A 14,025-nucleotide genomic window follows, 5' to 3' on the forward strand; every position below is an offset into this window, starting at 1 on the left:
CCAGAAAAAATAACATATTATGAAACATCAATATGATTCCTTATCAATTCCTGTAAAAGTTTACTTTTATATTTTAAATTAATTCAAGTTTACATGTTTTCTACTTTTAATAATATTCAGCATAAAACTGATCCTGTTCTAACACTCAAAAGCCACCGTAATCATTCTCACATACAAAAACGCCCAATAAACATGTAGTTACCGTTGCTCCAAATTTATTTGATTGGGATATCAAAACAGATCATGTTCGAATCACTTCACACATTGGTCTGAACAATGCATCACAAAGAACATTGTCGATTCCGAAAAAATCATCATCAAAAACATCGTAGTCATTTTCATAAAAGACGTTGGCGCAGTGATCGTATTTGTGAGCGTGGAAGCTTGGATAGATGAGGTCATGATCGAGTTCCTCGCCACTGTAGAACCAAGTCCATCTGCCCACGCCCCTGTCTACTGCCCCGATAAAATACTCCACGTCAGAGTCATAACCTGGAAAGGAAGTCACAATGATTTAGTAACTCTTTTTATAGACTAGACTTTGTGTCATGTGCTTTGATTTCGCATAATTCACTTTTATTGATTAACAGCGAGTGATTTTTTTTCTCTTTTTTTGTTTCTCAATGAAAGAATGTGTTTGTATTTCATTATCATACTTCACCTATTTCAATCTCGAAAATGGCTACCCCATATAGCTACCCAATATGGGTGTTACAGTATTGTCAGTGTGTAACAGAGTATACAATCTAATTCACGTGAAAACGCTAACAATACACGCAATTAAAATTAAAATTATATAGATAACATTCATATAATGCTACTTGCATAGGTAGTGTCCTTAAATTAAAACATTGCAATGTTTTCAGAATGGTTGAAAACAATATGCGATACAATCGAGTTAATGAATATCTTTCCACTTATTTATGTTGTCTGCAAATATGATATTGAGTAACAATCTTAAGAAACATAAATCATAAAACCTAAAATAATTCCTTTAGCCATATACATTATTTTGTATATTTTTCCTTAGTAAAGAAAAATATCAATACAATTATCCAAAACGTTTGGTCAATACACAAGAGGTTTAAGATACATTACCCGAGTTAGAGCTATTTAGAAAATGACTCATAACCTCCTGTAGCTGGCTGTTGGTTTTCAGTTCAGCAAGATGGGAACATCTTTCTTTACAATACCCCTACATGGAATATATATTATTCATGCATAATTATGCGAGACGACTTATAAAAATTACTTTCCTAGTTCCACTTCCACGTGTGCATTTGAAAAAAACATGATACTATATTAGCGTGTTGACGATGTATATTTGTAAAAAAAGTTGTACCAGAGTTTTTTTTACACTAAATCGGAAAGGGCGTAATTTGGTATTTTTTGTATTTATGTTAATATTGTCTAGCTGATTTATGTGCATTTTGCGGAATATTATTAATTATTTTACCCATATGTGTTTCGCCATTTGAAATCATTTTCATCAGACCAACGAACATGCATCTTATTATCAAACCTTAGAGCCTATTTGTCTTGTGAGTGTCTACATTTAATGAATTGCTTTATTTGTTACGCAAAATATGCAAACACACCAATGCATTATCCCATTCCATCTCAGTATCACCAAAATAGTAGCATTTGTTATGGAAAGCATGGAACCCAGGTGGACACTCTCCGTTCCGGTTGCAATCTGTTCAAATATGTACCAAAATAATTTATACTTGTTTGCGATCACAGAAGCTATTTACTACGAACATTTCATTATTAAGTTATATCAAATGAGATGTTATGTCATTACTATTTAATTATAAAATACATCTGAGGAGGATTCTTCTAAATATGAAAATGATGTAACACGGTTGTTCTATTTTAATTGACTTATCTTCGTAGCACACTCATTCTGATATTCGCATTATTTGAAAAAAAAAAGTTTCCTAATTTTAAAATACAATGTAAATGTAATCAATTTGATTTTTTGTTTGTTTGTTAAGGTTTTTGTACATTATTTTGAGTATTATTTCTGTTAAAAGTGACAAAACTTTCTTTACTTTCGGTGCACCAATAAAATGATGGTCCGAAGGGCAGATAACTCTACTTAGGTAAAACAAAACCACCAATCAATTACGTTACCTAGAGGACTTGAAGTCGAGTTTGTTTCACTCGGTCTGTGAGTGACTGTTGGCCCTAGTGTAGTTACAATATGAGTGGAAGTTGTCGTGATTCTATCGTTACACAAGTCCGATCCGCAGCATTCACCATGTAAAGAAAAGTGGAAATGAGACCGCCGACCGATGACTGCTGGTCCAGTGCCACTATCTGCGTCCCCGGAGGTTAGATTAACACATAGCTGTATGGAAAGATATGTAAGTTAAGTAGAAATGAAGAGAAGCATTTTGATTATTTCTCAATAGTCAAACAAACAAAAATAAGAAGAAAGAAAAAGAAATCACGAAAACATTTGAAAAAGAATAACGTGAACATTTGTACTAGTTTTTTTCCCACTATGATGTTTTCTGGTACCCTTTCATTGTATAATTATCAGACAATATCTTTAGATGTGATAAAATGTTTGTAAATGTTTGTAAGGGTTATATCAGTGAAAAAAATCATTTTTACGTGTCTGTCCATGCATCCGGTACTGAATCCATGTTGGAATGTCATGGAGTTGTATGTTTCGGTTATAAAACAGATCTGTAACAGGAAAACGATTATTATTGATAGATACAAAGTAAAAGTCAATAACAAAATACGTCCACTATGGATTCACTAAAAATAAGGATATTGTTTGTACTCTGATCATGAAACATTCACATACAGAGGGAATGGTAACTGGTCTCAAAGTTGAAAAAAGTATTGAACGCGTGTATGATATGCATACTGACAAAATCAGCAGACAAAATAATTGAATTCAATGTCGTAATTGTTGAATATGCAATACTAAGCGTTGCTTGTCAACACGATGGCTACACTCACCTGACCTGGTATACATTTAGCCCTGGTGGAGCATTCAGACTGGTGCTGCATATCATCACAGTAAAAACAGGTCACTGCATATTTACAAAATAAGTTTAATGATCTAACAGTTAAAGAGTTAAGAGAAATATTATATAGGTATATTTATTTAATGCAAAAATCAATTTTGTAACACAGTATATTTTGGTTCGTGAGCTTCTAACTTACATGTATTATATTGTATTGTATTTGCTTAACCGATCTAGTAAACGATCAACCGTCTCTAGCCAAAAGGCTGGTTCAAGGCCATGTATTACATGTACTATAGAATATTTCATTAGTCCAAAATACAATATGAATTTAAATGGTTATAGTATTTGTTTTTAGAAAAAAGGCGCTTAAAAACACATTTATACCTTCATATTTAGCTGGTTGAAAATAAAACTACATGCACAGGTTCTCTCTGCTCCGTTTTGGTCGGCATAACTTACAGATAACTCAACAACATTAAATTTGTTTGTCGATAAGAGCATTTATTAACTAAATGCCAATACTAGAGAAGAATTTTGTTTCATAGTATTACATATACCATTTAGTATATTCCTAAACTTTTATAACAGCACCAAATGATGTGGAAAAAACAATTACACAACGCCCCATCAATGAACGGGTACTAAATGAAACATTAAATTACACTTAATTGAATTATTAAAACTCTGATACATGTAAGGTGGACAAAATATGACGGGGAGGAGGAGGTCGAACAAATAAACCCAAATATTATTGTGATGCACAGTCGTACATAAACTTTTTCTTTCCAATCAAGTGACCTATATGAATAGGGCGTGTCTAATACGCTGAAAGAGGATACGTATAATTCCGGAAAACAAATTCCGGAATTTTACAAACAAGCTTACCTATATAAAATTTTATAAAAAATACTAAACAGAAAGTGTAAATTACTTTATGCAAGGCATAAATACAATGATACCTACATATTTAGCTGGTTGAAAATAATACTACATGAACAGGTTCTCTCTGCTCTGTTTTGATCAGCATAACTTACAGATAACTCAAGAACATTAAATTTGTTTGTCGATAAGAGCATTTATTAACTAAATGCCAATACTAGAGAAGAATTTTGTTTCATAGTATTACATATACCATTTAGTATATTCCTAAACTTTTATAACAACACCAAAAGATGGGGAAAAACAATTACACAACGCCACAAACTTGAGTGCAAATAACAGTGCTCAACATGTATTGAGGAAATACTTACAACATTTGCCGCACATAGAAGGACATACTTTGGAAGCAATACAGTCGTTGGAGCAAACATCTGGCATAGCAAAGGCTAGTTGGGTACATAGTTCATTGTTGAAATCATCACATGGACCTCTGATGACAGCAGGTGGCGCCACAGAGCTGTTAGGGGCGAAAGTAGGGGCCGGTGTAGGCTCTATGATTCGTTCACCCGAGAAATGAAAAAACAACCAGTCATATATATGACTTAGCTATAATGTTTAGAGAATAATGTTCAGTGGTATAATTCCAGAAAAATAATATAGTTATAAAGTGTACAATGAGCAGCGTATTCTAAAATTTATAGAACGATTTCATTTAGTGTTCTAGAACCTTTATATAAGCTCATCATATTTGAATGATTTTAACAATCCCCCCATGGCCAGCTTATGTGATGTTGCTTGAACGCCTTATTTGTGGCTGCATTCCAAACGTCCATTTGGTATTGAATACATTTTTACCTTAATCCGAGATATAAAGATACGACTAATTTACTATAACAAAAGGTATGGCGATGACGTTTCAATATTCGAAATTAACAAAATGTCTTGTTTTGTTCAATTATATAACATCTATAAATCATGACTATTAAGTGGATTTTTACAACTTTGTGTGATGCTCGCACCCAACAGATAACATTTTCCTCATACTAGTCACCCCGACCGCGAACAAGATATCAATTTGCATTGAAACTACACTTTGACCATTTTAGGAAACGCTGCATTCAATTCGGAATATATATTAACATGTTATCTTATAATTTCAAGACATTTGGCTTATTAGTTTCCGAGTAAATCTTCTCTCCGGAAACGTATTGTAAACAAGACGGACGGGCAGACATAGAGCGGTGATACGGTTTCGGCGTCTCCAATGTTTGTAACTAGACAGGGGTGGTATTCACATTCAGATACAGTTGGTGCATTAACGCTCTAATATTGTATTTGCCGAAATGGTTGTGCACTTTATCACGTGTGTATCATGTAACTTACGCCACGACACATGAAAATTGTCGCATGTCTTCTGACAGTTGCTTTTTGAGAGACAAGGACTGGTACAACGGACATCTTTCAGACCGTACGATTTACTTTCGTTGGTTAGCAGTCGACATACACTCGAATGTCTACAGCATCTGAGCACGTCTGAGTTACTGACTGAAATTTTTTTGTTGGCAATCTTGGGGTCGAAAATGACTTTTTGGATAATACTGTAAAAGAAATTAATAAGAAATTTTCTTTAATTACAGATATAAATATATACAAATTAAAAAAGCAACTGAAGATAAATCCAAACATAAACTACAATAGTAGTAGTTTAACGCGATCTTTTAAGGTTTTAATTTTAGAGAGTTCTCAACAGGTAATGATATAAAATGCTCATCATGTTTCATTGTCACAACAAAGTTCGGTTAAACGAACATACTATTCTAGAAAAAAGTTCAAAAGGTTAAATTCATATTTGTTATTATGTCGTTATCAACAACTTGAGGAAGTAATATATAAGGTTATCTCATCAAAACGTTCTACTCCTTTGAGACACACATTATTTCTTATCGCTTCAAAAATTTCTAAAGCTCCTTCTGAGTTTTTTTCTAAATTGCCAAAAAGAACATTGCAAAACATTTAATATTATTCAGCTGTTTGTCGATATTTAGAAGCGGTAACAGATCATGATCAGTGAAAATCAAGCAGAATCCTGATTGGTACACACTACAATGAATAGTTTACCTGTAAACAAGAAGAACATCCTGGTCGCTTAATAAGGTCAGACTGAATCAGCCAAATAACACGAGTTATTTCAGTATATAGACCAAGCAACTCTTATCTTAGAAGCTATTTTTTTCTGTTCTAGTCTATGCAATAGATCATGCAAAAAATAGTCTTCTTTCATGAGTGTAACTGTATAATCATACATGGCCGATAAGAGATCAGTTGAATTGTAGAGATGCACGACGCAATGATTTAGTACTCCAACAAGTGAGGTGTTGGAACCCAACTTTTATGAATCAGTATAAAATAAGAAATTTGACACAGCATATTTTTAAATGGTGTCAAATTTTCATGTGGTTAAATCACAAAATTGTGCAGAATAACGATATATCTTTGATAAATTACTAATACTTAACAATTTTCGCTATCTTTATCAGAGGTACGTGTGGAAACCATACATTGAACAGGTGGTAATAGACACGTGACCCCCGGAAGTATACATTGGTTACCCTGGATACATAAACAATATAATATATTGTATAAAAGTTGATCGAAAGGGTCAGATCCCATATAACAGCAATAAAACAAACAAAGATCAAATAGTATTGTAACCGGGTACCTGAGCAAGGTAAATTCGCATCATCTCTTATATATGAACTATTTACTGAGGACTGCATGTATCCCGATACCTATCATCTCAACGGACAATTCTAACACAACGCTGTTACAATTATCAGCAAGGACACAAACCAATACTGACAGCTCGGTCACTGTATTTTGATTTACAAAGGTAACGATTATTTTATAGAATTTCTTCATGTTACTACTGTAGAGTTGTCAATCTCTAGATCTTTTCTCAAACCGAAAACATGGTCATTTGCCCTTTCTTCCTCCATATTTAGATAGCTTTAGAGATACCTTTTCCTTGTATTATTTCAAAGCATGTATTTTTATGATAGTTTATGATTTCGTTGTAATTTCAGGTGAAAGTTACAATGACAACATATATATCACACAAAAATAACTTAAATTATGTTTTGTTAATCTGTCGATAAGAGTGTACACAGATAGCACTTCGCACATTCATTCATCTCTTGTTCAGCTTTTGAAAAAGTATGTCTTCATGTCATCAAGTTATTACGTCATTATATCTGATCTTAAATAAATCTGCTTATAATTGCAATTGTAACTGATAAATTATACAATTGTAGACCTTCTTTGGATAAAGAAGTAAAAAGATGAGAGACAGACGACTAAGACTCCTACTGCTGAGCTGTATGTACCTAGTAGCGCTTCTGATCACAGGTAATGCAAGTTTTCATTTTTCATTGTATTCCGTTCTCCCCCCCCCCCCCCCCCCCCCCCAAAAAAATGAAATTTGACCAACGTATTCTCAATGATATGAGAGGGAGTAGATATAATTGATGTCTAAGGAAATCATTGTCATGTTTTCATGGTTTGGAACAAACATATGGCTTATGAATTGAATGACACGAAGACAGTATGACTGTTTCAATTGTCGATTACTTTTATCTGGAAAAAAAAGAAGAAGAAGAAAAATCACTTACTCGCTTTATATATTTTGAATACCGCGAATAATTTTGGCCTAAATATCCAAAATATATTTTACTTAATTACCTGTTTCCAATCTCGCATATCCCAATGTGTATTTACAATACGAAACATCCCTTTAATAGTATATTACATATCACATCAGCTGATGTCGTTTTTGTTTTTGTTTTTGTACTATTTGTAAAGGTCAATCATTGAAATAATCCTGATAGATCTTTACTCTCCCATTTTGTATTTCGATTATATGGTCCCCAGAACTTTATTTTCTTCTCTGTTTTGTAATAAAGGGATTCTTAAAAATTGTATTAATATTGAAGAACAGTTTCGACTATCAGTCACTATTGACATGATGATGTAAATGTTTTACAGGCACCGATGCAACACCATGTACAGACAAGACAAACCTGGATAACTTCTACCAAGGTACGGTTCATTTTGTAAAGTATTAACTAATTCGGTAAGTGTGTCCTTGGAAAATGTACTAACGGAAGTTTTTATAAGAATATGTACCGTTATTTACGGTAGTATATTGGCATTTTCCGATGACATGCAGGTTTAGGGTCTATCAATGCTATATTCAAATGATTGAAATGTATTCATCAATTAGCTTTTAAATTTATGCTTTAACATTATGAATATTACGGTAACAGGAAACATATTATAAAGGCATGATTGTCATATTTGTTGACATGCATTTGTGTGTTACAACCCTTTGATTGCCTACCTATATATTGGCACTATGTTTGATACAGAAGTATTCTTATGTATGCTGGTTGGTTACTTTATTAGATTAACGTTCTTGTTACAGCCAGGGTCATATAAAGACGGTTATCCTTGAATGCGATGTGTTGTCTGTGGGTTTTGTGAGACTACAGTATGTTCGCGTTGTGTCTCTTTGTAATGAAACTCATGTCCTTTTTATAGTGCTATCTCACTGAAATAAGTACATCCATCCAGTCACATTATATCAAACTATGGAAACCAATACTTACCTTTGTTTTTAGCGGACACACATAAAACTCTAACGTTATGACGTCAAGGCATATGGCGCCACAAGGATGCCACTGTGCAGTGGTAATTTAAATATTACTGATTTACTGTATTACAGTGATACGTATGTGCGAGGGAGGTTTGATATACAATACACGTGTATGTGCGAGGGAGGTTTGATATACAATACACGTGTGGTAATAGATACGTGGGGTACTGGAGGCCCGGATGTATACAACTGTACATGTTCCGTTACCCTGGATACACAAATAGCAACATCAACAACAATGACAGAAGTAAGAGTACGGGAATATCCCGGAGTTGAACCCCTGGTTTCCTGTGCAAGTAAACTACGAATCACCTCTAACAAAACCAAGGCTTTTATCGATATTGGATGTACTTCAATATATTCTGCTCTAGCGAGTAGTTTTGATACAGCAGACATGTTAACACTGACATTATCGAGGGAGGACATAACTAAACCTTGGTTTTCGGGACACTGTATTCTAATTACAAGTATGTACTGTGTCATAGTGTTTTATATCAGTGTATATTTGTATTTTGTTACATGAATCAATACATTGCGATATATTTGCATCAAGTTAATCATCATTTTACAGCAAATGATGGCAATAATTATATCAAAAACATATCATCTGACACCATTCGGGACATTAACTAGCATATACATGTAAATCGTAACAGTAAGATATATAAATGAAAAGAAATATCGCGAACTTTTGAGTTAATTTCTGAATTATAATATATATGTTGATGAAATAAAGGTTTTTCAAGAATGATTTATATATGAAGGATATATTTACAGGTACCCTATAAGGAGGTTACCATTGCATTATAAGTCTCTTGATCCATTCTTAGTTGCAGAGAATGAAAGTCGTTTATAAGGAAATAGCTAAGATGAGACCGATTGTGACCCCACCCTTCAGGCTCCCGGGGGGGTCAGCCCCCATCATCATTTGCAAAATTTTTGAATCCAGACGCCTTTAAGATGTAAACCAGATTGCAATTATGAGCGCACAATCCCATGTTAAATTGCAGAGAAAAAGTCATTTATATTGGTGAAATTGACCATTTTTTGACCGCCGCTGCCCTCAGGCCACCGAGGGGGTCAGCCCTTTCATTTGCACTCTACTTTGAGGAATCCCAGAGCCTAGCATAAGGATGCTACAAATTGAAAATTATTAAGAGGGGCTGCTATGTACCATGGCTTAGTGTGCAGAGAAGAAGTCATTTATATAGAAATTTCCAAAAGTCCGACCCCTTTTGACCCCTCCCCTCAGGCCCTCAGGGGAGCCAGCCTATCAATTTGCACGAATTTTGAATCGCCCACCCTATAAGGAAATGCACCACCATTAGCATTGATGAGTGCGATAGCCATACTTCGTTTAAACGAGAACTCAGGGTTATACCACTACTTTTCCTAAGTCGAGCCTTGTTGTCCCCGCCCACCTCAGCACACCACTCAGGGGAGATACTACTACATCACTTCAGTACAAGTGAGAGTCCTATATCGCATAACGAATACTCGAAGGGGAGTTATGAGTAGCTGATCTGTTGAGTAGGCAGAGATAGAAAGTCGTTTGATATGAACTATACCTACAATATGACATCCATTTGGGACCCCGCCCCTCCCTTCCGGGAGGTTCCCAGCCTCGAGATATTATACAGAGGAGACGTATCCGCCACAAGATAAATGATGCAGTACATTGCAGTATGGGGTAATATTCCGTGCTTGGTTTAAGTGAAGAGGAAGTTTTATATCGAAATCCCCAAATTGACCACCTTTTGCCCCGCCCCCTCAGCGCACCTGAAAATGTGTCAGCCCCATCATTGCTTGTATAATTTTCAGTTAGTAGCCAACGAATAGGATTCTACCAAAAATAAATTTTATTGAAACGACCATTGTTATGATGGAGGAAGAAAACTAATAAATTGCGATATTATTTAAACAGTTAATACATTATTTTGTTGCATAAATGAATGAAGATGGCGAATAATTATATTTATAGATGTTTCATTCTGACATCCATTTTGGACATAAATTCGACTACCTATAAAATCTTAACAGTTAAGATAATATAAATGAAAAAAAAAATATGCTAAAGTTCGATTTACTGAATTAACATTTGTATGTGTTGATTCAACTAAAGGTTTTTCACAGTAATTAATTCTAATTATAGAACGGATAATTATTTGTAGCAGGTACTTTAAAACTCTGGACGTGGTTGTTTCATGTACGTCAAATGCTGCTGGATCTGGTCACCAAAACGTTATTTTAAAAACATTTTCCAATAGCTCCAGGGACTTCTACCCCCCCCCTACCCCCCCCCCCCCGCCCCCCCCCCCCCCCCCCCCCCCCCCCCCCCCTGTACAAACCCCCCCCCCCCCCCCCCCCCTGTCCAGTGATGTTTCTTTTAACGTTCAGTTTTCAGGGCAGGCCACTGCGCTGACTCCATTCCAGGTTAGCGATAAATTTCGCATATCACTTAGGGGGTAACTACCTCATTTTGACTCAGAAGTGATAATACGCAATCGCATCACTCAAATTTCGAGACAGACCCTTGTTCAATGCAAGTGAAATGTGATTGAACTTTACAACCGTTGGTAACAGAGATCATCCATATGGTTGTGATACCTCTGGTGGTGACTCTACTACTGACTATAGTCTCCGTGGTCGGGCACGTTATGTATCTACAGAAGGTAAAGTTAGGTCATGAGTTTGTTTGATTCTAAATTATGAACCACTTCTAATGTTGTTTATGAAGGTAAGGAGTTTATATGCTCGATTATCCAAGATGCATACCGTTTCCCATTCGTTCGTTTAAAGGCAGCTTTTCAAACAATGTTCAAACAGAAGTAATAATAATAACTAGGACTTGGAAATCATTGTTAGCGGACGAAGAAGAAGAGATTTTTTGAAACTTTGTATAAAGTGTTTGGGAATACGTTTTGCAAACAGAAATAATTAGTACTAACAGAATTAAAATACTCGAGAAAAAGATTATCATGTTATGATTTATATTAGTCAGATATAAAGTGTATTCACATTGATTTTCAGACGTTCTTCCAACGTTAATCATCCACTAGCGTTCAGAAGCAAAAGAAATGTGTCAGTCATAACATTTATGATAGTGTTTGACCTTTTCCCATATGGAACAAGTCTAATACATACGCAGAAATACCAAATGGACAGATGTATGCAAACAACAGCCAATGAAGTAATGAGCTGTTGAATGCTCTCCCAGACCATCGCCAATATTAGATTTTGACACTGTTTGTTTCATTTCGTTTTTAAGTTGTCGTCGCATTTAGATCTAAATAAAAAATCGTAAGAAAAAATAATCTTACGAAAAATAAAATCCATTAAAATTAGATCCAATGATTACTCTATTTGCAAGCATTACTTTCTTGTGTATCTTCGTGATGTTTGTTTTAATTTTTCAGCTGGTAAAGCACTTGGGAGGAGAAACAAAACAATGATAGTGTAGACCTTTGTTGATTATCAATCTTGCTAAAATAATTACTTACACAGCTACCAATAACAACAAATTATCATTATACAAACTATTCTTTTCTGTATAACGATTCACAGTCTGTCTTTCATTTGCTATATATAATGTTGAATTAAATAAGGCAATAAGCGCAACGTATGAGCTCAATCTTAAAAAAAGCGTCCAAGGATCCAAAAGCTCAAAGCAAAAGCTAATTTTGTATTATATATTTCATATAATATGCATTGTATAACAAGCACTGTGCATATACTGCTAACCATGCGTTATCTTTCGCATACTGAGATGCCTATAAATGCCTGCATATTGGCGTATTCTATTTAGTCAAGGATAAAATTTACAATGGTGCGAGGTTTAGTTTCAGTTCTTTATATACTACTTATACCATTTGGTTTATTCAGTACTAGTGCATATATATATACAGGTGCGTACGCCAATTACATTAAAATTAAAATGCTTTGACTAAAATGCCAACTAAATGAAACTGTACCGTGGAGCGGTCCAAAGAAATGTAAAATCGAGTGTCAGTTTTCGACTGAGGCTTTCGGCCAAAAGATTGAGATTTTGTTGGATCCCACTAAACAAACTGTTGTCCTCGGACCTTCGGCATTCTGGCAACAGCTTTGTATTCGGTTCCAACAAATCTTCTTGTTTCCTCAACCCCAGTCAACTAATGTAGTACTATTCTCGATAGGTCGAAAGGAATTTCCATGCTTGTCCAATGATTTTCCAATGCAATTTTTATTTTCTGGAAATCAATACGCATCAGTCGACGTCTCTATTATGACACGTCATGATTAATGTCGTGTTTTTCGCGGCCATTCTTTGGATGCTTTCCTTCATAGTAGTATGAAGAAAAAGTATCTGCCAATCAGAATGTTGGATTTAGTATGAAAACAAATAAAAATCAATATTAGTAAATACAAATATCGACTTGCGTCAGGTTTCAACCCCTTTAAAAAAATCTGTGCAACGGGAATAACCATATTCGACACTGAAGTCGTTTTCCTATAACTGAATTCTTCTATGACGATGATGCGGTTATCTATTGTATATCTGGGAAGCATGGCAATGTCTATAATAACCATTTCTATTATGATCATTCGAAAAAAATATACAATTAACTGGTAGACGCATTCTGACTTGCCATTTTGATTTTTTGATTTAGATCTAAGATAAAATGTTGATATTGCTCATATAATCCTCACTTAATCTGCATATGCAATAATTCCAATTTTGCTTTTTGGTGCATACAATCAGTATTTAATTATTAATAAAGGGCATAGTGTTATGGATTTTTTTTCGTGACGCAATTAATTAGTTTTTAATATTTTTATATTGAAATAAAAAAAACCAGAAACTCAAACTTTTTCAATGGTGGTAATGGTGTAAAGTAAGTACTTTTGTAACTGAAGAGAAATATTAATTTTTTTTTTGTCTGTCTAACTCCTGTTTTTGAAAGAGATCAAAAAAATATCATTCGTCTCGGCGGTTGAGCATTAAACATCTTCAAACACATGATTGAAAGTGAAGTTATTTTCGCTCTGTGGGGGTTTAGGAAGGTGTGGTTATATTCATGTTTTCTTTTTCTGTTACTGTAACTAGATATACAATTACTTTTCTATTTAATGTATTCTAGCATATCGATTTTGATGTGTGCTTAGTGATTTTGATATTTCAACATATACCCCGAGAGAAAGGTGGTGAGAAATAGAGGAGACTGATATGGATGTTTCCTTTTAAATATGGTTCTGTATATTTATGGGTGTATTTTGATGATATATCTGTGAAAAGTTAAAAAACATAGAGAACAAGTATTCATCATTTTACATATCGAAAAATTTACGTTACATTAGAAAAAAGTTTTATATACTAAGTGTCCTTTCACTCTAAGAGGTGTTTAACTTTTAAGGCTTCTAAGTCTTCTGTTGTATATGTTTTATATATTTCGCTCTTTGAAGCAT

General features: G+C 34.4%; 1 protein-coding gene across 1 annotated transcript; it reads right to left on the bottom strand.

Moving 5' to 3' along the window:
- Positions 1-206: 206 nt before the first annotated feature.
- Positions 207-5,327, bottom strand: LOC138329198 (uncharacterized). Its single transcript, XM_069276049.1, has 8 exons — positions 5,253-5,327; positions 4,241-4,475; positions 2,980-3,053; positions 2,623-2,697; positions 2,137-2,353; positions 1,599-1,696; positions 1,099-1,195; positions 207-492 (listed from the first exon to the last, which is right to left on the bottom strand). The coding sequence occupies exons 1-8, from the start codon at positions 5,325-5,327 to the stop codon at positions 242-244; spliced, it is 1,122 nt and encodes a 373-aa protein (XP_069132150.1). The 3' UTR covers positions 207-241.
- Between the last annotated feature and the right edge of the window lie 8,698 nt (positions 5,328-14,025).

Source organism: Argopecten irradians, chromosome 1 (genome assembly GCF_041381155.1).
Source record: "Argopecten irradians isolate NY chromosome 1, Ai_NY, whole genome shotgun sequence".
NCBI lineage: Eukaryota > Metazoa > Mollusca > Bivalvia > Pectinida > Pectinidae > Argopecten > Argopecten irradians.